The sequence below is a fragment of the Leucoraja erinacea genome, chromosome 24, assembly GCF_028641065.1.
Source record: "Leucoraja erinacea ecotype New England chromosome 24, Leri_hhj_1, whole genome shotgun sequence".
Lineage (NCBI taxonomy): Eukaryota > Metazoa > Chordata > Chondrichthyes > Rajiformes > Rajidae > Leucoraja > Leucoraja erinaceus.
Window position 1 is genome coordinate 5,226,027 of NC_073400.1, and position 24,703 is coordinate 5,250,729.

Here is a 24,703-nt window from a genome sequence, read left to right on the forward strand (position 1 = left end):
TGATGTGACTGAAGGCTGATAAATCCCCAGGGCCTGATGGTCTGCATCCCAGCGTACTCAAGGAAGTGGCTCTAGAAATTGTGGACACATTGGTGATAATTTTCCAATGTTCTATAGATTCTGGATCAGTTCCTGTGGATTGGAGGGTATCTAATGTTGACCCACTTTTCAAGAAAGGAGGGAGAGAGCAGGCAGGGTATTATAGACCAGTTAGCCTGACATCAGTGGTGGGAAAGATGCTGGAGTTGATTATTAAAGATGTAATAGCGGTGCATTTAGATAGCAGTAACGGCAAGTCAGCATGGATTGACAAAGTAAAATGGACAAGGGAGCGCCAGTGGATGTAGTGTACTTGGACTTTCAGAAAGCCTTTGATAAAGTCCCACACAAGAGATTAGGGCAAAATTAGAGCACATGGTATTGGGGGTAGGGTATTGACATGGATAGAAAATTAGTTGGCAGACAGGAAACAAAGAGTGGGGGAGAGGTGGGGAGCAGGGAGTAGGAGGGAGGGTGGAGGGAAGGGGGTAGGGGTGTGTGGGGGGGGGTTTATATAGGGGATGGACGGTGGGGGAGGGGATGGAGGAGGAGAGAGAGGGAGGGGGGGGAGGGGGGGGAGGGAGGAGAGGGAGGGGGGGGGGGGGGGGGGGGGGGGGGGGGGGGGGGAGAGAGAGAGAGTGCCTTTTTTACTTCAATCCCAAACCCAAACAACCATTTGCAGGCAGTGCTTTTTTACCTCTAACCGTATTTTCATTTTCAAACCAAATTACAGTGGTACTTACAGTGCTGTAGACAGAGAGGAGGGTGGGGGGGGGGGAGGAGGAGGAGAGGGGTGGGGAGGAGAGGAGGGGGGGGGGGGAGGAGGAGGAGGGGGGGGGGGGAGGGAGGGGGGGGGGGGGGAGGGGAAGGGGGAAAGGAGGGGGGGAGGGGGGGGGGGGGGGGGGGGGGGGAGAGAGAGAGAGAGTGACTTTTTACTTCAACCCAAACCCAAACAATTATTTGCAGGTAGTGCTTTTTTTTTACCTCAAACCATATTTTCATTTTCAAACCCAATTAAGGGTACTCACAGTGCTGTAGACATTTGTCAGTGTCATTCAGAGCTCTGATTGAGGCACACCACCACTTGAGGCCCACCACTTGCAGAGACTGATTGAGGCACACCACTTCCTGGTTTTATAGTCCCTCCCCCTCCCTCCAGCAGGGGCAGCAGAGAGAATGGGGAATTTTGTAAAAACATTAATATCTCTGTCAATTTTCATCGACGGGAAAAATCCTCGGCACACATGCGGCGGAGGGGGGCTCTGAGCGAGGTGGCCAAAAATGACGGCCATAGGTGGCGGCGTACTCTCGGAAATTGCAGCACAGAAAGCCAAAACCGGTCAAGAACAGACTTTTAGTAATATAGATGATTTAGATAAAGGGATTAAAAGTAACATTAGCAAATTTGCAGATGATACAAAGCTGGGTTCCCCGTGTTCCCGATGTTGGGGTGTCCAGAACCAGGTGCCACAGTTTAACAATAAGCGGTAGTCCATTTAGAACTGAGATGAGGAAAAACCTTTTCAGACCGAGTTGTGAATTTGTGGAATTCACTGCCACAAAAGGCAGTGGAGGCCAATTCACTGGATGCATTCAAAAGGGAGTTCGATAGAGTTCTTAGGGCTGGCGAAATCAAGGGATATGGGGAGAAGGCAGGAACGGGGTACTGATTGTGGATGATCAGCCATGATCACATTGAATGGCGGTGCTGGCTCAAAAGGCCGAATGGCCTACTCCTGCACCTATTGTCTATGTATGTATCTACGTATGTCTCGATGACTATGACCAAGTAGTTCTAACATTGACCATAATGAAGTGCTTTGAAAGATTGGTAATGGCCCATGTCTGCAGCAATCTTCTGGACTATCTAGACCCCTGTAGTTTGCAAGGTCCAGTTTCCTCCCATACTCTAAAGACATGCAGGTTTGTAGGTTAAATGGTTTTGGTAAAAATTGTAAATTGTCCTGAGTGTGTGTAGGATTGCGTTAGTGTGCGGGGATTGTTGGTCGGCGCGGACTCGGTGGTCCGAAGCGTTGGTTGCTGCGCTGTATCTCTAAACTAAACTGTTGCTCCTCGGGGATGTGTGTTCAGTCCTCTGCTCCCTATATACCTGTAACTTTGTGATCGAGTACAGCACCAATTGATCTTAAAGATCATAAAGTTTGCTAATGCTACTACTGTTGTCAGCCCGATCATCGTCAGCAATTACTCAAAGTTCAGTAACGTGATCGGGAACCATGTTATAATGTCTGAACAACCTAGCCCATAACGTAATCAAGACAAAAGAATTGGGATTGACCCAAGGTTTGAATACAATCCTCTCCTCATCAACTGAGCTGTTGGAAACTTGGCTGACAGCTTGAAGTTCCTAGGTATCCATATTATCAACAATCTAACCTGGTCCTTTCACACTGATGTGGTGATCAAAAAATTGCATGGCACAATTGCTTTCTTTGTCCATGAGGATTCTCTCAAACCTCTACAGATGCGCTACAGCAAGTATTTTGATAAATTACTTCTCAGCCTGGTATAGGAGGTACTCTGCTCTTGACCAACTGAACCTGCAGAGAGAGGTGAACACTGCCCAGTCCATCACAGGCTTCCACCATTTTCTTCCTTCTGACCTAATATGAAGCATAGTCTGTCCATTTACTTTCACAGATGCTGCCTGACCCCCCCAAGTTCCTCCGACACTTTGTTTTTTGTTCAAGATTCCAGCATCTGCAGTCTTTTGTGTTTCCATCTTCACAGTGTGTTGCCCCGAGAATGCTGGAAGTATCACCAAGGAGACCTGCCACTCCTTTGGTCTATACTACCTTCTGGGAGAAGACATCCAGAATTAAGAATGTGTTCTTCCATGTGGCTTCCCGAATCAATCACTTCTTTCGCATCCACTTCCTGGGAATGCTGCCACGGACCATTATTATTAACTCTACCTCATTTGAATATTCTGTGTTGCACTTTAATAATTTTTTTTACACTATTTCATATTGCATTACAATCTTCAAACCATTCTGTTGTTTGTTTTTATCGCATCTACTATTACCGTATACCGTTAGTTATGTTAGTTTAGCTAGTTTATTGTTAAGTGTACAGCGATACAGTGAAATGCTTGTTCTACATGCTATCCATTCAAATCACACCATGCATTAGTACAAATTGATCCCTTTCTGGATAGCATGCAGAGGGTCATCATGTCTCGGCTCCATTTTGCAGCCTCTAGGTCTCTGAAAAGTCTGACCTTTTATGCTGTGAACTTCATGTGATCCAGGAATTTCATTGCACCCTCGTGTATGTGATAATAAATTAATCTGAATCTGAAGTAACAGTTGTTTGTGACCTTTAATTTAAGAGCACAGTTTTTATATGTTCACGTGTACCATTGGAGGCTGGTCTTTTCAGACATTCCACTCCTGCTGTAAGGGACGTTCTCACCTACATCTTGCTACAATTCTCTGGCCATCGACAAATTTTGGCTGATTGACTACATTGTCGCCCTTATTTCCCCCTGCTCTCCTTGACTCGGTCACAGTGTTTCATGTGGGGTAACTTCACTCAATATGGCTTTAGAATCAGACTAGGAATCTTCTTGAACTGTGTAGCTCTTTGACAATTATCAGTTCACCGTGATACTATTTTAAAAATATTGCCTTTTGTGTGCACTTCATCTCTTTGGGTACAATTACCGAATCATAGAACTGTAAAGGAAGAGGTGAAGGTCATTGTGCCTTCGGTACTGATCCGGTACTGCTCCCACTGCCCAATAATGTAGGATCTAGGGGAACCTGTTCATCTCTTTCAGTTTACATTGATTATTCACATAGATTATTGTTCACCCATAGCTTATTTAGGTGCACCTATTTTGTTCACAAAAGGACATCCATCTTTTCTTCCCCTCTCCCCTCCCCCAATCAGTCTGAAGAAGGGTCTCAACTTGAAACACTGCCTGTCCATGCCCTCCAGAGATGCTGCCTGACCCACTGAGTTAATTCAGCACATGGTGTCCTTTTGTGTATTAACCAGCATCTGCACTTCTTTGTTTCCCCACTTATTTTGTTTCCTTGACCGTTAATACTCTAGCCTAACAAAAACTATCAATCTCACTTTAGAATTCCTCTACTAACCCTCCGGCCGTAATAACATTTTGGGGTGAAGTGTGGGGGTTGGGTATTTGAAAAGCTCCAGAACTCCTCAGTCCTGTATGTAAGGAAGTGTTTACCGACATCACCTCCAAATCCTTTAATCACTTGACATTTCTCAGTTGATCAGCCTTTCAATCTGGAATTGAGACATTAAATGGAATACTAACTGAGATAATCAAGATTATTTGAAATATATTAAAATATATATTGATATTTGTAATGTGTTAAATAACTGTGTAGTTCCAAGCAGGAAATAAGTTTTGGAAGGAAATGCTGCTGTGCAAAATCTCTTCCATCGTTTAGCAATATGGCAGAAGGTTTCTATGAGGACCAGCAGATGTCAGCTTTGAGCTATTTGTCTCATCTAAAACTCTATGGTATTAATTGTCCTGAGCTGCATTGCTTGGATCTTTACTCTGTTGGTGGGAAAAAGTCATGTCAAGATTAATTAAAGCTTTTAACTCTTGTGATGCATTCTGGAACCTTTACCTTGCTTTGGGGGGAAAAAAATTAGAAATGCTTGTGTGTGTGGGATATTTTTTTGAAATTTTCTGCTCAGTTAGAACTATGTGGGTGAATTTCAGAGAACCCAACATTCAGAGACCAAGGGAGGAGGTTAATTTTTTAATGTATAAATTTTTATTGTGAATGATAATTCCTTGTTTTGTTTTTTTTTTTCATTTTTAACATAACCTCATGCCCATATTGCTTGTGTGTCCCAGAACTGGAACAGGCCCTTTGGCCCACCCTGTATATGCTGACCTTCGAGTACCTTTCCATATTAATTCAATTTACCAGCACTTGCTCTTGTAGCCTACAATGCCTTGGTGATGCAAATGCTTATGCAGATGCTTCTTAAACTTTGTGTGGGTCTGCCTTCACTAATCCATCGGGCAGAACATTCCACCTCAACTTGTGCCCTTTGGTCTTACGTATATCTGTCATCAGAAAATGTTTATACTCTATCTGTGACTTTATAATTTTCGATCCCTCGATCAGGTGATCCTCAGCTAAAATATTAACCCAGTCCATCCATTCTTTCCTCATAACTAAACTCTTCCATGCCAAACAACATCCTGGTGAATCTAAGATAGATACAAAATACTGGAGTAACTCAGTGGGACAGGCAGCGTCTATGGAGAGAAGGAATGGGTGACGTTTTGGGTCGAGACCATTCCTTCTCTCGGGAGATGCTGCCTGTCCGGCTGAGTTACTCCAGCATTTTCTGTCTATCTTCGATTTAAACCAGCATCTGCAGTTCTTTCCTACACACCCTGGTGAATCTCTTCTACATACTTTTCAGTAAGATCGCATCCTTCCTACAGTGTGGCAATTCAAACTGCACATCATTTAACTGTGGCCTAAGCAATGTTTTATCAAGTTGTACCAATGCTTCCCTGCCTTTATGTCCTTCCCCTAAACAATGAAAACAAACGTCCCAGCGCCCTGTCTATCTGTGCTGCCACTTCAGGCCTTTGGCCATGTACATCAAGGCTGTTTGTTCTTCAATGCTTGGAGCTGATGTGCCCAATCATTGATGGTGCATGTCCTACCCCTATTTGACCCTTGAAATGCAGGACACATTATAGAATTGCGCAGCAAAGGTAAGCATCAGGAGTTTGGCTTCTTTAGTCAGGATTTGGGCTGACTAAGAAAATTTGGTCAGAATCTTTTTTGGAGAGCTTCCACAAGATAAGAACATATCGTTACATTCATTTAATATGTCTCAATGCAGACCTTGAGAAAACAAATTGTCTGAAAGAATTTTTTAATTGTACTTTTTGTGAGTAATTCTATTTGTAAGACGTGTATGCACGAAATACAATTTACCCTAGCTGGCGGGTCGAGGTTATGATGAGGCATCCTCAATGCACAAAGTGAGTAGAGAGTGAACTCTCTATGAACCAGTTTTAAATTTCTTGTTATAACTTCAACCTGTTTTCCATAAAATTGCATCTGCATGTTGAAAATCCATTCTGAAAACAGAATTTATAGAAAAAATAATTATTCATTGCAGCATTATTGGCGTTATGTATAAATCCTCAAAATACACTTTCCTGAGGGAAATTGTGTACAGTAATGGGGTACATGGGAATGATTACTGCCGCGTAATCTAATCAAGCCGCTCCAATTCTGTCATGAACGGCCACTTGATCCCTTCCGCTGGATTATTGGCCTGAAGTTGGTCTGTCATATCTTTTGTTGTTTATTACGTGTTGTTTTAATTCTGCTTTTTTTAACTTGGCGGCAGTAGCTCATTAGAGTGGACGCCAGCTGTCAGTACATGGAATGGGCTCAGCCGCACTCTTGGCACTGAATCAAAAACAAGCTCATTTAGACTGCAGTGGAGGGAAGTTTGGGCAATAGACAGATATACTGGCAAAGTGCAAATTAATTTTCTTGTTCTGCTGTGAGGATGAAATGCCAAGCTCATTTATATATAGCTATCCTGTTGAAGTTTTAAGCAGATTGGATGCTAGTGTTATTTTATGGGAGAGAAAGAGTGCTAATTGCATCTTAATTGAACAAATCGGACCCAAGTCATCAGTGTTTCATGTAATGTGAGAGTCCACGTGTCCCCATTGAAACCAATGGGGTTGAGATGTAGGCTCACTTGGACTTTAAAATGGGGTAAATTTAGCACAGAAGATGCATCTTGCTGAGTGATGTTTCCAGCTGCAGAATATAGCAAAGGTTCATTGTACAAAAGCTGTTTTTTTTTTTTTCCTCTCCATTGCTATAAACTGATGTTCCTTCTAAGGTTATTTCATTAAGTAATTGAAGTGCTTTTCCCTGTAGAGTATGTTGTACATGGTTTTATGGATGATTACAGGGCTTACAGTACTGCATTACCCCCTCACTCTCCTCCCGTCCCCATGGGAAAAGTAGATAAATGTTCACAATTCAAAGAAGATATAGGCTTCTTCAGATTGGTTTTGAATTTCTTCAAAAGTAAAATGGGAATTCATGAACTGAATGGACTTCTTCATATATGAAATTCTGTGCTTTAACTTTCTTTTGGGAGTTCTCTTTACAGTCACTCAGACTACAAATCCACCAATTCAACCTTATTCTGCACTGAATGCGGGCAGTTAAAATATCGACAGATTTTTTGAGGCAACGTTTTGCACTGAGCACAGACACAAAATGCTGAAGTAACTCAGCGGGGTCAGGCAGCATCTCTGGAGAAATAGTTGTTTCAGGTGACATTTTAGGTCGCGACCCTTCTTCAGACTGGGAGTCAGGGGAGAGGGAAACGAGAGATATGAAAAGGTACAGAGAACAATTGAATGAAAGGTATGCAAAAGGACAAGTCTTCTTCTTCTGTCGTACTGTGGCGGCTCCCAAGGGTCGGGCCATCCCAACTATCAAACCCCTCGGCACGGGAATGGTTCAGTCCAGAGGTGGCCCTTAACCAGAGGGATTAAAGGCAAGGGTTTGGGTGCCATCTTTCTCTCATGGTGCTACCTGGAAAGACATAATAAAAGGTACCTCTGGAAATACCTGGCTCCTCGCTTTCATTTCGGGACCTACGCCCCACAGTATGTCTTTTAGACCTGCAGCTCCGTTGAGGCGAGCCAGGCCAATGTGTCATTGTCCAGGTCAATCAGACCTCGTCGTTCACCATTTGGTGGCCAGTGTTTGGGGCAACTGGCGACGAGTGCGCCTCAAGTCACGGCACCCCTTTGCCACACAAGCCCAAGAGCTGCTCTGCACAAAAGGACAAGTGAAAGCCAGCAACAATGATCAAGGAAAAGTGGAGCCCACAATGGTCTATTGTTGGCTGTGGAGAAGATGATAATGAGTGATGCAAACAGTGGAACTCAGCAGGAAACTAGTAGGATGACTAAAGTGGGGGAGGGATGGAGAAAGCAAGAGAAGTTAGAGAAATCAATATTCATACTGCTGGGGTGTAAGTAGCCCAAACAAACAATGAAGTGCTATTCCTCCAATTTATATTTAGCCTCACACTGACAGTGGAGGAGACCCAGGACAGAAAGGTCAGTATGGGATTGGGAAGGGGAGTTCAAATGTTTGACAACCGGGGGATTGTGTAAGCCTAGGCGGACTGAGGGAAGGTGTTTAGCGAAACAATTGTCCAGTTTACTCTTGGTCTCGCCGATACAGAGGAGTCCACGCCTGGATTAGCGGATACTGTAGATGAGGTTGGAAGAGGTGAAATTTAATTTTTGCCTCCTCTGAAAGAACTGTCGGGGTCCCTGGACAGTATCGAGGGAGGAGTCATAGATGTTGCATCTCCTGCGGTTACAGGGCAAAGTACCTAGGGAGGGGGTTGTTGTGTGGGAACGGACGGGTTAACCGGGGAGTTGCGGAGGGAACGGTCTCTACAGAAAATGAAAAGGAGTGGAGATGGGAAGATGTGACTGTTGGTCACATAGGATTCCGCTGGAGGTGGTGAAAATGTTGGCGGATTATGTGCTGTATGTGACGGATGAAGGGGGTGAAAGGTGTGAACTAGGGGGACTCTGTCCATGTCCTGACAGGTGAGGGGCCAAGAGCCATCAAACATTCCGTGTACGTTAACACACTCATCCATGGGATGATTCTTGTAAACCTCCTCTCAACCCTCCCCCGTGCTGCCACATCCTTCCTCAGATATGGGGCCCCAAACTGCTCACAATATTCCATCTGGGACCTGGCCAGTATAAAGCCTCATTATTACACCCTTCTAGTCCCCTAAAAATCAATGCAAGCATTACCATCTTCATCACCATCAACACAACCGGCAAATTAACCTTTTGGGAATCCTGCACCGGCACTCCTAAGTTTCTTTCTCCATCTGATTTCTGAATCCTCTCTCCAATTAGAAAATAGTCTATCCCTTTATTCCTTCCAGTAAAGTGCTTTACCATACACTTCCTGCACCGCTGTATTCCATTTGCCACTTCTCTGCCTACTCTCCCTGGCCAAGTCCTTCTGCAGACTCCCTCTATACTATTCACCCCTTCACATATCTCCGTATCACTCACAAGCCTGGCCACAAAGCCATCAATTCCATCATCCAGATCATTAAGATATAATGTGAAAAGTAGCGATCCAACACCGACCCCTGCGAAACACCACTAGTCGTCGGCAGCCAACCATAAAAGGCCCCCTTTATTCCCACTCTTTGCCTTTGCCAGTCAGCCAATCTTCTATTCATATTCATACCTTTCCTGTAATACCACGGGCTCCTAACTTGTTTAGCAGCCTCACATGTGGCACCTTATCAAAGGCCTTCTGAAAATCAAGTAAACACCATCTACTAACTTTCCTTTGTCAATCCTTGTATTGGTTTATTATTAATTAAACACACTGCATGTTATCCAGCCATATCATACTATATATATGCCATGCACGTGCAACTGGTAGATCATTGTCCTATCTGGGACACATGACAATAAACTCTCTTGACTAGATCAAAGAAAAAAATACTAGTGCAGTAAAAACAGCATTATAGCTTTACAGTTGCAGAGAAAAATCCCAATGTCCACAACGAGGCTGGTTAAAAGATCGAGGATGCACCCTAGGTTACTTGAAGACCGTAAGGAGCTGTTCCTGAATCTGGAATACGCAAAACTTCACTGGGATGGATAGATAGAATGAGTGGTCAATAACTTGGCAAATGGTGTTGAATGTAGGAAATGTTTGAGGTCATGTAATTTGGAAAAGGATTTGAAAGGCAGATTATTAATCTAAATGATAAACAACTGCAACTGAGTGAAGTTCAGAGAAATCTAAGTGTTCTTGTGCATGAATCACAAAATGTTAGCAGGCGGGTGCAGCAAGTAGTTGAGAAAACAAGTAGCACATAGCTCTTTATTGCAAGTTGGAGTTTAGATTCAGATTTATTATTATCTGCATCAGGGTGCAATGAAATTCCTTGTTTGCACGAAGCTCATAGAGTAAACAGCATACACGGCAATGATAGATGCAAGAATAAATTGTAGATACAATGCATAAATAGGAATGGCCAAGTTTTGTTGCGATTGTACAGGGTGTTAGTGAGGCAACTCCCAGAGTACAACACCCAGTTTAGGTTTTCCTACCTAAGAAAGGATACTGAAAGTAAAGAAATTCACCGGGCTAATCACTGAGATGTGAGCATTGTACTCAAGAGGCTAATGAAGAAGGCCCTACATTTTTTTGGCGTTTGAAAGAATAAAGGATTATCGTATTGGGATGTATAAGATCTCAAGAGGCCGAGACATTGCTAGATATTGAGATATTTTCATGAGTGGGAGAGTCATGAATGCGGGGACAGAGACTCAAGAAAAGGGACTTTATTTCAAACTGCGGTACATAATCATTTTTTTTTTTTGCCGAGGGTGGCGAATCCCATCTTCTCCTATAACCTCATGGCTAATTGATATTGCAATAACTTCAGTCGACAAAGGTAGAATGGATGAAACTGGACATTTACAAGACACAACAAAATACTCTACCATTGCAACCGTCTCTGATGAAAGGAATGTTGTCTCCACATGCTTACAAGGTGCTTAGTTAATCCAGCTGTGAAACTGTTTTCAGAAAGCACTGCTGCTTGCTTGATATTGCTGGAGCTAACTATTCATTTCAGTCGTGGGTTTTTTTCCCTGCGACTCATTGCCAGTCACAGATCCCTTGCATGATGTGCCTTATTTTTGCAAAAGATGGTGTAATCCGCTGTGTAGAAGTCACAGCAGGAGCTGGGGCTCAGCATCAATAGGGCTGCCAGCACCTGTGCCTCAATTTAAGCTGGACCCTCTTCTCCCCAGCTTATTCAATGACCAACAGCAAATTGGTCTAAAGAGAATTATTTGATCCACCTTACAACTAATAGCTTCCAGCTTTAACTTACGTTGCACAGGCAGAGCACCACACTCTTGATCAGCTTTAAAGTTACACCGTACAAAATGCTGCACAAATGCTATTCAGGACTTCCATTAAATTACCCTGTCTACTGAATAATTTTGCTTGGTTATTCTTGTTGAATGTAGAATTTGTGTAAAGCAGCAAGTGGCTAAGCACATCAGAAAATTGTTCATTTTATAACTCTTTAACTTTTTGGTACTGGTAAAGCTGAGGTGTAACAAAATAAGATTACATTCAGTAGTTATTCACATGAATTATGTTCACAGCACAAAATAGGAAATGCACATTTTGGTGCAAAATGGGTAATGTATGATTTCAAATTGCAAGTTTTCAAGTTATGCTTTGCTCAGTAAATTGTAATGTCCGATTTGCTAATTGTCGTTTGCATACCTCTTCCTATAGCTTTCACGGTGACCCCAAACTGTTTGTTCCAGGGCCGCCAATGAAATAACAGTGCGAGCATCAATCTCCACTAAACTTGATAGACAAAAGAGCCAAGGGGATATGAGAATTCCTCTTATTAGTTTCATGGTTGCATTGTCTGAATAACCAATTAATGGCATGACCCTTCACAGCATTGATGTACAGAAGGATATTGAGTCCAAGTCCATAATTCCCTAAAAGTGGTGAAGAGGGAATGTGGTATGCTTGCTTTTATATGTCGGGGCCTTGAGTATAAGAGTCAGGAAGTCTTGATGCAGCTTCATAGGGCTTTAGTTAGGCCACATTTGGAATATTGTGTTGCCCCATTACAGGAACAACGAGGATCCTTTGTATAAGGTGCAGAGGAGGTTTCATGAAATGAAGCTTGGGTTAGAGGGTATTAGCTACAGGGAGAGGTTGGACAGACTTGGATTGTTTTGTCTAGAACTCCAGAGGTTGCGGATGTCCTGATAGTGGTATATAGAAATATGAAATGAAGGGTAGACAATCAGAATCTTTTTTCCAGGATGGAAAAAATAAAACACTAGAGGGCATAGATTTAAGGAGAGTGGGGCAAAGTTTAAAGGAGATGTGCAGGGCAAGTATTTTACAATGGGGGCAAATGCTTCGATTGTGCTGCCGGGGACGATAGTCGAAGCAGACACATTAGTGGCATGTAAAAGACTTTTGGTTCAACGTATGGATGTGAAGAGAGATGAGTTATGTGCAGGTAGATAAGTGATGGTGTTTGGCATCATGTTTGGCACAGATATTGTGGGCCAAAGAGCCTGTTTGTGTGCCGCACTGTTCTATGTTCTAAACAAATAAGAAAAAAAGTGAACAAGTTGCTTAACTTTGTCCAAGCTGGGCAATGTTGCTTGATGTTGATGGTGCTACTTTCTCAATGGTTTGATTGACTGGATGTATGGGCCAGGATACACATTTGACGGGCTGAAAGGCTATTGAGTAGTTGCAAAATAGAGGGGGGAAAAATCATGTGCCATTTTCCCATTCTTGTCTTAAGCATAAAATGGACTTTTGAATTGAATTGAATTCCTTTATTGTCATTCAGACCTTTCAGTCTGAACGAAATTTCGTGCCTGCAGTCATACATACAATAATACAATAATAGACAACAGAACAGACAGTAAACACAAATTAACATCCACCACAGTGAGTCCACCAAGCACCTCCTCACTGTGATGGAGGCAAAAACCTTAGGGCTGCAGACTCTTCCCTCCTCGTTTTTTCTCCCCCCAACTTGACCACGCCCCACCTACGTTTGGCCAATATCTCTCTAAACCTTTCTTATCTATATAGCTGCCAAATGTCTTTTAAATGCTGTCGTGGTACATGCCTCAGCTACCTCCCCTGGCAGCTCAGTCCATATACCCACCATCCTCTGTATGATAAAGTTGCCCCTCTGATTCCTATTAAATCTTTCCCCTTTCACCTTAAAACTGTGTCCTCTGGTTCTTGATTGCCCTACTCTGGCTAAAATACACTGCGCATTCACCCATTCTATTCCTGTACGTGGTAAGCTTTAAAGAAAAATGGATGAGAACTGTACCAGAAAGTTAACAATAATTTTGGTCGTTGTTGCATTGAAAATATTCCAATAAAACTATTTATTGAGTCATGGGTCCAATTTTTGCATTGGTCCTATTTTAGATTCCAATTCTGATTTTGAGATTTGAAGGCCGTTGTTTCCTCAGAGGCTCCTGTGGTTAAGTGTGAGGATTTGACCAAACAGCCAGAGGATCCAGGTTTGTCAAACTCAAATCTATTCTTATGGAGTTAAACCATACATAGTCCTGAAAAAAAAACGTGCTTCAGGGTTTCCACTAAATAGTTCCCCACCAGGCGTCGGGCCTGAGCGAGGCTGCGGGCGGGAGTGGACCCGAGCGAGGCCGAGGCCAGGCGGACGCTGAGCGGGCGGGACCCCTCTCCATGCAGTGGAGGGCAGGCCGATCGTGGCTTCCCACCCACCCCCGTGTGACAGACAATCGGGCCGGGGAGACGGAGAGAAGGTCGTCCCCCGTGACGGCCAGAGATCGCCAGGTGGGGTCGGGATCACCAGCCATGAAAAGGAGTCAAAATTCCCTGAGTCCCTGCGATCGACGGAGGAATCGCAGGTCTCCATAAACGGCCTCTCCCAGAGGGAGTAATGGCTGCCCGGGCCACCTTCCCATCGCGCTGCCCCGTGCCCGTTGATAGCGACCGCTGCTGCCATGTTCTAGAACATCAAGGAGCCCAGCGGAGCACGCAGCACGACCTGAGCAGCAGTTTAAAAATTCCATCCATGTTCTCCAGGGATGCTCTGAGCCGCTCGGTTACACCAGTACTTTGTGTCTTTTTGTTTCAGCATATTACAATGCCCAGTCTGTTCACACATAGAATCCAACCAAGCTAATTTCCCATATAGATGACTACAGGAAATGTAGGTAGAGAGTGAGAGTCATAGCAGATGTTTCTTACCTTCCAAATCCAGATGTGTAGTGAAAATGTATGGCACCCTTCAGGTTGTCCTAGCTGAGGTCAGGATAGCCTACAAGTAAAAATCTAGAACCTTTCCAGTTTTTAATCGCTCATTGTCCTTTCAGTTTTTCCACTGAGCCACTGTGGATTTTGCGGACATAAATTAAATGGAATATTGCTCTCTTAAATCATCCATTAATTTGGTACCATCTAAATCACCATCTTGGAGGTTATTAGCATAATCATCATTGCTCGTATGAAGTACAATAAGTGGAGAATTATTCATTCCATTACTATCAATGCAAATAAGGTTTATTTTCTTGAAAAAATATGTACCATATCAGAACAGAAACAGGAATTATTGTCACGAAGTCCCATTGGGAATACCTTCCCAACAGGGGCTGCAGTGATCAAAGTGATGGCTAATCCTCAACTTCTCAAGGCCAAGGGGGGAAATGAATTTTATATATTAGCTTTGTAATGATGAGATTGAAGCAATTAAAAAAAATCTACAATTTGAAGGTAGCTTTTAAGCTTTTTAATGAGTATTTTATTTCAACATTGGCAACAATTCTATCGACCATCCTCTAGTATCTTTGAGTATCCCATATTAAAAAGCCATTCAGGCCCAGTGAGCTGCAGTCCCTGCAAAGACTCTTTATTTAGCCCCAATCTGTCTACTCTTTTCTTCCTTGAGTATTTTCTTGTTTATTCCTTAAGTATTTATCATGTTTCCTCTTCATCTAACCTACCGCATACCACATTCCATATTCTTAATATGCTGTGGATCAAAAGGTTTCTCCTGAATTCACTTTGGATTATAGGTCACCCTAATTCTGATTTCGCCCAAAAATATATCTACCAAATCCTTTTACTAGCTTTGGAGACCTACCTTCTTTCTGGAGAAAAGTGACCCTGCGTATTCAGTCATTTCTGATGAGTATGTTCTCTCCGTTCTTTGATTATCCACATAGATCTTTTTTGCCGCTTCTTAAAAAGCTTTCATAATTTTTTTATATGTATTGTATGTATATGTACCTGTGTCGTATTCCTTATCACAATTAACACCCAGATTGTCATCTCGTAGTGGAATCTCGTAATGTCTTAATGATTTGAGGAGAGTGTGCATTAATAAAAAAAATGATTTGTACTCAATGGAATGAAATTGATTGGTGTTGCCAATTGATGGGAAATCAAAGTCGGCACAGTGTAAAATGACATGTTGTTCCATGTTATTGCCAAAGACCAGTCTTGTGTACTTCCCACTAATCCCTCACCATCCTAAACTGGGAGATTAACAAAAAATAAGGAAACTAGAAAAGGGAACAAACAATTAGAAACCTGACTATGTACATGTAGGCAAAGTCCACGTCATTGACACAGTATCACACTCGGTGTTTTCTCAGAGATTTATTCTTTTTCCCTAAACTATATGTCTGTTTATCACTGACTTTTCAAGGATGTGAAAATAACACAGTATGTAAGAGGTCATGAGATATGGCCTTTGGGAGCCCCTTTTGGAGGCTTTCGACATCTGTGGTAATAAGGTATATAGTAGGGAAGCAGCAGCCTTGAGAGTCAGAGTGTGGATTTGAGTGTCTAATCTTTGACAAATACAGCTGTTTCATTAAGTAGATATGAATAACTGTAACCTTGAGGGGTCTGTGTTTATCCCAGTGTGTGCCCATCTCTCAAAACAGTGTTAGCAGAGAAAGCTAATTGCGGAGTGAAATTGGTTGTTGTGTGCATGACTGATCAAGCACTGCACCTCTTGGCTGCAGACAGGCTCAGATAGTGTGTCATACTCTTCACCCACTGTGCCTTTAGGGAGAAAACAGCTTAAGAGGGAGAATGTGTTCTAAAATATATAACCCTTGTGTATAAATGCATGTGCACAATATTACAAAACTTTTAAATGGTACCAGTTGGATTTCCTTTATCTTGTGATCTCAGTGGATGTTTTTGCTTCTGATTAAATCAGTAACTGTAAAATTGGCATTCTTATCGTGTTAATAATTCAGCAATTGAAGTACATTTTTTATGAGTGGTCTAATATATTTTCATAAATATTCCACAACCCCCTTTGCCAAGGTGCTGTATTTTGTTTTTCACAGTTGAGCCTAATTAAGCAAATGTATGAGGTTTTTTTGGCTTCCGTTCTCAAGAAAATGGCATAATGCAGTCAAAGCCACAATCGCTGCAAAGCGGGTGAGGAGTCAGACCAGAGGTCAGGTATTCAGGCAAGCTTTCCCACAACAACTTAAATGTCCGTCAGTGATCCTTGCTCTGTAAAACAGACTGAAGGGGGATTAGTCAGGATTAGCGTCAGTATTAGCCACCTGAGTGTAGGTCTTAATGCTCCAAGGGAACTTACTGAGGCAGTAAATCTACTTTATCTAAAGGGGTCTCAGAAACCTTGAGTGCATTCCTTAAGAAAATGAATCTGGAAACTTCTCAGTGTGAAAAACGGATTAGTAAATAATCCTATCGTTTGTGACATTTCCCAAAACAAGATGCATTAGTCAAAATCAAAAAAGCTATAGATGCTGAAAATCTAAAATAAAATCAGAAAATGCTGAAATACTCAGCAGGTCAACAAGCAAGCTGCATTGGTAGAAGGAGAAACTGAGAACATTTCAGGTCAAAAATCCTTCATCTGAATTCTGGAAGAGAAATGGCAGTGAACTCGACAAATAAAAACTTTTTTTTCAATCTGCGGATGCTGGAAATCGAAATTAAAAACAGAAAATGCTGGAAGTACTCAGCAGGTCATGCTGAATCTGTGGAAAGAGAAACAGAGATAACATTACAATTTCAAGACTCTTTATGTATTATTTACTGTCGATTTTGTGCTTTTAATCAACACATCCCATCCCCACAAAACCAGATCTAAAGCAAAAAAAAAAACATGTTTGAAATTTTAAATAAAAAAAACAAAAATATTGGAAATGCTCAGTAAGTCAGGCAGCATCTTTGGTGAGAGAAACAGTTAACATGTCCGGTTGATCACTTTTTATCAGACAGACATCTGCTGAAATGTTTGACTGATCCAAATGAAAAATAAGTTGTGAATCGTTTATGTAATCGGACCAAATGTTAGCTCCATATCCATGACCTTTCTTAGACAAGTGGCTCAGTAACGTTTTTATATAGTGTGTGTTTAACCCAAGGTACTTAAAACGTAAATATCAAATGACACTTGATGCTGATACTAATTTAAGTATTTAATCCATTAAATGTGGAAATAAAAAGTTATTTCATGGCAACAAAAGCCACAAATCTGTGTGATTGTTGCAAAAACCGCAACTGTGTCAATAATTGCCTCTTGGTTGTAGGTTGTGTGAAATCAGTTTGGGGTGAGATGGTGAAAATTGCATAGTTTGGATGAAATTATTGTAGCAAGTCTTCAAGGTTCTGAGCAAAGATACTAGAGCTCCTCTAGTATCTTTGGTTCTGAGAAGGTTCTGAAATTGAGTGGAGACGCTTCATTTGCGGCCTCTTGTACATTGGCGAGATCAAGTGTAGACTTGGCAACCGTTTCACTGAACACATGAGCAGGGATGTAATGCTGAGGCTTTATACGACACTGGTCTGACCGTGTTTGGAATACAGTCTACACTCATTATTACGAACCTCTATAATGGATTTCAGTTACTGGGGACTGAGACACCGTTCCAGATGGTGGCTGGTGGGTGACTCGCAGTGCAGGCTGGGTGGAGGAAAGGTGGCGGCAGGGAGCGAGCGAGCAAGCAGTAAAATAACTCTTTAGGAGCATTGCATTGGGCATGGGTTTACAATGGCTGCAGCAAAGCAAGGTCCTGGGGTGTTGGATGTAGACGCAGCACATGTCACTGATCCTGCGTCGCCCTGGCAACGTGTGCCTCGCTCACCAGGTAACAGCGCAAGGCTCCCATTGCACCACTTCTGCCTGGTTACCCAACAAGCTGGCATGTTTCCAGCTGCGGGAGCGGAGAGAGCGAGCAGTATGATGGCGACGTGAGTCCTGGACCCGTCTCTACTACACCGCGTGGGCATCCACGGGGCTGTACGGCATCCCCGACCTGTGAATCACCCCTGGTTTAATCACGGCGCCACATTTCTCCCCACCCAGCCTTGTTTTAAGCTAATATTATTTGGTTATAGTGGATAATCAACAATAGCGGACAAAATTCCCTTCCCCCATGGTCCTTTGTAATGAGGGTTTAATGTATGGGGAGCAGTTTTGCGCCCCATATCTGAGGAGGGATGTGCTGTCGTTTCTGGGCCTGTACTCGCTGGAGTTTGGAAGGATGAGGGGCGCTCTCATTGAAACTTACCGAATAGTGAAAAGCCTGGATATACAGTGGATGTGGAGAGGATGTTTCCACTGGTGGGAGAGTTTAGAACCAGAGGGCACAGCCGCAGAACAAAAGGACTTATCTTTGGAAAGGAGATGAGGATTAATTTATTTAGCCAGAGGGTGGTGAATCTGTGGAATTCATTGCCACAGGCGGCTTTGAAAGCCAAGTCTTTGGGTATTTTTAAAGTGGATATAGATAGGTTCTTGATTAGTAAGGGTGTCAGTGGTTACAGGGAGAAGGCAAGAGAATGGGGTTGAGAGGGATAGATAGATTAGCCCTGATTGAATGGCAGAGTAGACCTAATTCTGCTCCTATGACTTATGAATTTACGAATCGACATGTTTTTTCCAAAAGACATTCACAATCTAGCATTATATTCCAATTATTTATTCGACAGTCAGTGCACAAAACAAACATTTCAGGCTGCGTTTCTCCAATCTTCACAGCCAATCAAACAACATCTATGATTGTCCTGCCCATTTTGCTCCTTCTCACAGTCGATCATAAAAAGTGATAACTTTAATACAGAAACTGTGAATCAAAATGGTGACAATTACATTCTCTTTTTTAACTCTTTTATACTTAAATCAAACTGTCATGTATTCGTGAAGATCTCATTAATGGTTCTCATCAAAAGTACTTCAATGCAAAGTGATTTGAGTTGACTGAAGTGATGCAAAATTCAATGGAAAAACTAGATATTTGTATGCCAGCTCGTTTGAAGAGAAATCGACCTAGCTGCACTTCCCCTAATCCATGCAGAATTTTCACTTTAGAATATTTATTCAAGTTCATTTTGTCACAAGGGTGTTACACTCCCAGAGGTTTGGAATTTTAGAGGATCTTGTAATGCTACTTCTTGGAGATAAGCAAGGAATTCTCCAAGTATCCTGACCAATGTTTATCTCTCAGCCAACGTAACTAAAACAAGTTTTGTGATGATTTATCTCAGTGCAATGTAATGGATTTTGTTCTTTGACCATTTGCTGTTATGCTTCCTACATTACGGCAGCGTGTCATTATGTAGAAATAAAGAACTGCAGACGCTGGTTAATACACAAAACGACACAAAGTGCTGGAGTAAGGGTCTCAACCTGACACATTACCTATCCATGTTCTCCATCAGGGGATATGGGGAGAAGGCAGGAACGGGGTACTGATTGGGGATGATCAGCCATGATCACATTGAATGGCGGTGCTGGCTCGAAGGGCCGAATGGCCTACTCCTGCACCTATTGTCTATTGTCCAGAGATGCTGCTTGACCTGCTGAGTGACTCCAGCACTTTGTGTCCTTTTCAAATTGGCTGTAAATTGCCTGGAATTCCCAGGTGAAGCGCAGTGTATTATATAAATGTAAGTTTGCTTTTGCAGTCTTATTCTCCGCTCATGCTTTTCCTTCTGCTTTCTAAAGATGCTGCATGTTGAAAGAGAGACTGCAATCACAATTATAACGGCAAGGCAGTCCGTGGAATGCATCCAAGCAATGCACTTTGGGAAATGGTGACAAATTAAAACGTTACTAAAAGAGTGTGAAGTGATGCTCAAATTTTCTCAGGCAGTATTCTCAGTAATATCAGAAACTGCAGATGCTATAATCTAGAGGAAAAAAACTAACTGCTGGAACAAATCCGCGAATCGGGCAGGATCCGTGCAGGTGGAGAGAAGGTCAATGTTTCAGATTGAGATCCTGCAACAGGACTGAGATTGTAGAGGAGAGGGAGCCTGTATAAAGAAGTGAGAGGATGGGGCAGGGCTGGCTGGTGTTAAATAAAGTCAGATGGGGGAGTGGGGTAGAGTTAGGAGATGGTGATAGGTATTGACAGGTAAGGAGAAAAGAATGGAACGCGTGGAGCCAGGTGAGAGGAGAGGATGGTGGAGGTAGAGATAGGCTGGATGGCTATGTGCAGTGAGAACCATTTATAGAATGTGAAATAATTTGTAACATGAAGTACTGAGAAGAAAAGGATGAAATTGGTATCGTTTTTAATTGACATATATGGTTGATTGAGGGAAGAGCCGGCCAGGCTCACACGACTCGGAGCCGAGAAATCGCTCCTGTAGAAGGAATCTGCCAGGCCTGGACCTGCTCGTCCCCAAGGACCGGAGAATAAGAGTAGGCTGGAGGCAAGAGGAAGTCAGTGCTACTGTCTGTGCCCTCGGGATGACGGTTTGCTGGCCGATCCAGCCAGCCAGGGGCTCGATTGTATTGGACACTGCTCCAAGAGACAAAATGCGGAGGAGCAGATGTGGCCTGCAGCGGCACAGAGAGGTGGATCAGCGGTGGAGGATGCCTTTTGTTGCGCTTGGCCAGGCCGACCCCGCAACTTAGCTGCACTTAAAGCAACTTGGACTTTGAAAATGGTGTCAAAACCGTGCAACTCTTGTATATGGCCTCAGTGGACTATTTCTATATACTTTGTACTTAATCGAGGATTGTGCTTATGTATAGTTAAGTTGCTGAACTTTATGCAAAAGGAATTTCACTGAACCTATGTACAGTGTCCCACGTAATGTTTGGGATAAAGACCCATCATTTATTTATTTTGCCTCTGTACTCCACAATTTGAGATTTGTAATTTAAAAAAATCACATGTGGGCAAAGTGCACACTGTCAGATTTTTATAAAGGCAATTTTTATACAGTTTGGTTTCACCATGTTGAAATTACAGCCATGTTTATACATAGTCCCCCATTTCAGGGCACCATAATGTTTGGGACACAACAATGTCGTAAATAAGTCATATTTAGTGATATGTATGCTCAATTGGGTTCAGATTGGGTGATGGCCTCTCAAGATTTTACCATTTTTTAGCTTTGAAAAACTCCTTTTTTGCTTTTGCAGTTTGTTTGGGATCATTGTCTTGCTGTAGAATAAACCCCCAGCCAATGAGTTTTGGGGCATTTGTTTGAACTTGAGCAGATAGGATGTGTCTATACATGTCAGAATTCATTATACTACTACCATCAGAAGTTGTATCATCAATGAAGATAAATGAGCCAGTACCTTCAGCAGCCATGCATGCCCAGGCCATAACACCCCACCACCGTGTTTCACAGATGATGTGGAACGCTTTGGATCTTGGGCAATTACTTCTCTCCAACATACTTTGCTCTTGCCATCACTCTGATATGTTAACATTCATCTCATCTGCCCACAAGCCCTTTTTCCAGAACTGTGGTTGCTATTTAAAGTACTTCTTGGCAAACTGTTACCTGCCCATCCTATTTTTGCAGCTATCCAGTTTTGCATCTTGTAGTGTAGCCTCTGTATTTCTGTTCATGGAGTCTTCTGCAGACAGTGGTCAATGACAAATCTACACGTGACTCCTGAAGAGTGTTTCTGATCTGTCGGACAGGTGTTGGTATTTCTTTATAAAAGAGAGAATTCTTCTGTCACCAGGTCTCCCTTGGCCTGCCAGTCCCTTTGCGATTTGTAAGCTCCCCAGTGCTCTCTTTCTTCTTAATAATGTTCCAAACAGTTGATTTTGGTAAGCCTAAGGTTTGGCTGATGTCTCTAACAGTTTTATTCTTGTTCCTCAGTCTCATAATGGCTTCTTTGACTTTCATTGGCACAACTTTAGTTCTCATGTTGACAAACAGCAATAAAAGTTTACAAAAAGTGATGGAAAGACTGGAGGAAAGTCTATGTGCTGAGAGCTCTCTGATATCTGCATTAGGGAGGCAACTACAAATGCCTGTGAAGCCATGTGTCCCAAACATTATGGTTCCCTGAAATGGGGGGGGGGGGGGGGGGGGGGGGGCTAGGGGGGGGGACTATGTATAAACACAGCTGTAATTTCTACATGGTGAAACCAAAATGTATAAAAATTGCCTTTAATAAAATTTGACACCATGCACTTTGTGGAGTACCGAGACAAATAAATAAATGATGGGTCTTTGTCCCAAAGATTATGGAGGCCACTGTATATGTGGTAATAAAGAGCCATTGAACCAATGTGTTTAATCACATTTCCTCCTGTAGGAGGGAAACCAAAACTATACACAGTATCATAAATGTGAGCTTACCAACATCTTGTACAACTGTGGCTGACAACTAGTTAAGAAATAAATGTAATATAAATCAAGGTTTCAAGATTATCATTATCTTTATATTGTCACTGTTTTCAGTGTAGTTTCTGAGAGCAAATAATTTTGTTAATGAATTACTAGTTCCACTACATAACATGGCCCTTTATGGCGCCCCAAAACCCTCAGGATGTATGGAATGATGAGGAATATGAGTTGGATGAAGTGTGGGGACATTCAAGAGATCGTAAAGTGAATAAGTTAGAAAAATTTAAAAATGAGTTCAAAGGAATAAGATTACTTCAATACTGAAGATACTAATTTCTCACCGGAGTAAAGTTACAACGTTACCCGAGAGCACAGTGATTGTCCAAAATATCCACTTTGAGTTTAAGGGATTTCATGTCAGCTTGGTGTGAAAAATTAGCGAAAATCAACTTCAGTGTTCATACTTCACCTTCGGAAGCCATCCCTCTTCATAATACCTCCCATTTTTGTCTCTTCTACCTCAATGCATTTAAAGATAATGACATTTGATAATGCTTCTTTCTTTTTTTTAAATATATCTATAATCAGTGTTCCCTTTCTTTATTTTCCGTAGTATTTACTAGAAATGAAAAGTTTAATTTTACCACCGGAACACATTCTGAAGCGGGGAGACAGTGAAGCAGTAGCATATGCTTTCTTTCACCTTCAGCACTGGAAGAGAGTGGAAGGGGCCCTTAACCTATTACACTGCACGTGGGAAGGCAGTAAGTATCCTTTTGCTATTTGTGCCAAAACTAAATCAGTGTGATTTTTCAAGTGATTTTCTGAGGATGACAAGCTTCATGTTGTTTTTGTAATGAAGATTGCAAAGGTTTTCCCTGCTTTTGAAACCTGTCTGATGTGATTCTTCTCCAGCAAGTGATTCTTTTTGTGGAGATAATCTTCATCAAGCCTTTGAGACCTTTTTGTTAAAAAAAATTGGTGGGGGGGGGGGGGCAGTTGGAGAAATAAATATATATGGGTTGTAAGCTGCCCAAGTGAAAAAATAAGGAGCTATTGCTTCAATTTTCATTTGGCCTCACTCTGGAGGGGGGGGGGGGGGGGCAAAAGTTGTACCAAAATCAGAATGGATTAATATCGGAAGATAACCCTGAATATTGCTTGTAAGCTGCCCAACGAAAAAATAAGGAGCTATTGCTTCAATTTTTATTTGGCCTCACTCTGACAATGGAGGAGGCCGAGGTCAGTATGAGAATTGGAGGGGAGTTAAAGTGTTTGGCAACTGGGAAATTGCATAGGTCTATTTTCTCCCAGTCTAAGGGGACTGACGAGCAACTTTCCTTATTTTTTTTTAAACGAAACGATCATGTGTGTATTGCGTACTTCTAATAAAAATAAAATTAAAAAATTAAAAAAAAAGAGAATTGGAGTGTTTGGCAACCGGGAAATTGCATAGGTCCAGTGTGACTGAGAGAAGCTATTCAACGAAACGATCATCCTGTCTGTGCTCGGTCTCGCCAATATTCAGGAGTCCACACCTAGAACAGCAGATACGGTAGATGAGATTGGAAGAGATGCAAGTGAACCTCTGCCTCATCTGAGTCGAGGAAGGAGGTAAACGGGCAGGTATTGCATCTCCTGCAGTTGCAGGGGAAAGTACCTGGGGCGGGGATGCCTTGGGTGGGACGGGATGAATTAACCAGGGAGTTGCGGATGGAATGGTCTCTGCGAAAAGGGATGGAGATGGGAAGATATGACTAGTGGTGGGATCCCGCTGGAAGATGTGGGAGGATTATGTGCTGTATGCGACGGCTGATGGTGTGAAAGGTGAAGACCAGGGAACCTCTGTCCCTGTTGCGATAGGTGGAGTGGGAGCAAGAGCGGAGACGTGTGAGGGCCTCATCCAGGATTGAAGAGGGGAAGAATGAGGACGTCTCGGATGTCCTGGTATGGAACACCTCACCTTGAGCGCAGATGTGGCGTAGACGGGTGAATTAGTAGGGGATAGATTCTTTGCAGTAGGTGGGAAGAAGTGTGGTCTAGATAGCTGTGAGAGTCAGTCTAAAGAAGGGTCTCGACTCAAAACGTCACCCATTCCTTCTCTCCAGAGATGCTGCCTGCCCTGCTGAGTTACTCCAGCTTTTTATGTCTATCTTAGGTTTGTAATTGACCTCAGTCAATAATTTATCTCCTGTGATGGAGACGGTGAGATCAAGAAAGGGGAGGGAGGTGTCGTATATGGTCCATGTGAATTTTAGTGCAGGATGGAAATTGGCAGTGAAGTTAATGAAGTCCATGGGTGTAGGAGGTAGCCCCGATGCAGTCATCATTGTTCTCTTGAGATAGAGTTCGGGGATCGGGCCAGTGTACGACGTTCCCTACAAAGAGGCAAGCATAGCCAGGGCCCATTC

At 42.6% G+C, this 24,703-nt stretch overlaps 1 protein-coding gene across 4 annotated transcripts in view; it reads left to right on the forward strand.

The window, feature by feature from the left end:
* Positions 1 to 24,703, forward strand: part of LOC129708588 (suppressor of tumorigenicity 7 protein homolog) — a 135,992-nt gene that overhangs the window by 79,427 nt on the left and 31,862 nt on the right. For all 4 annotated transcript variants that reach the window (XM_055654414.1, XM_055654415.1, XM_055654416.1 and 1 more), the window contains one exon: positions 22,906 to 23,056. In XM_055654414.1, the coding sequence (XP_055510389.1) occupies positions 22,906 to 23,056 (151 nt within the window). The remainder of the gene's footprint in view (positions 1 to 22,905; positions 23,057 to 24,703) is intronic.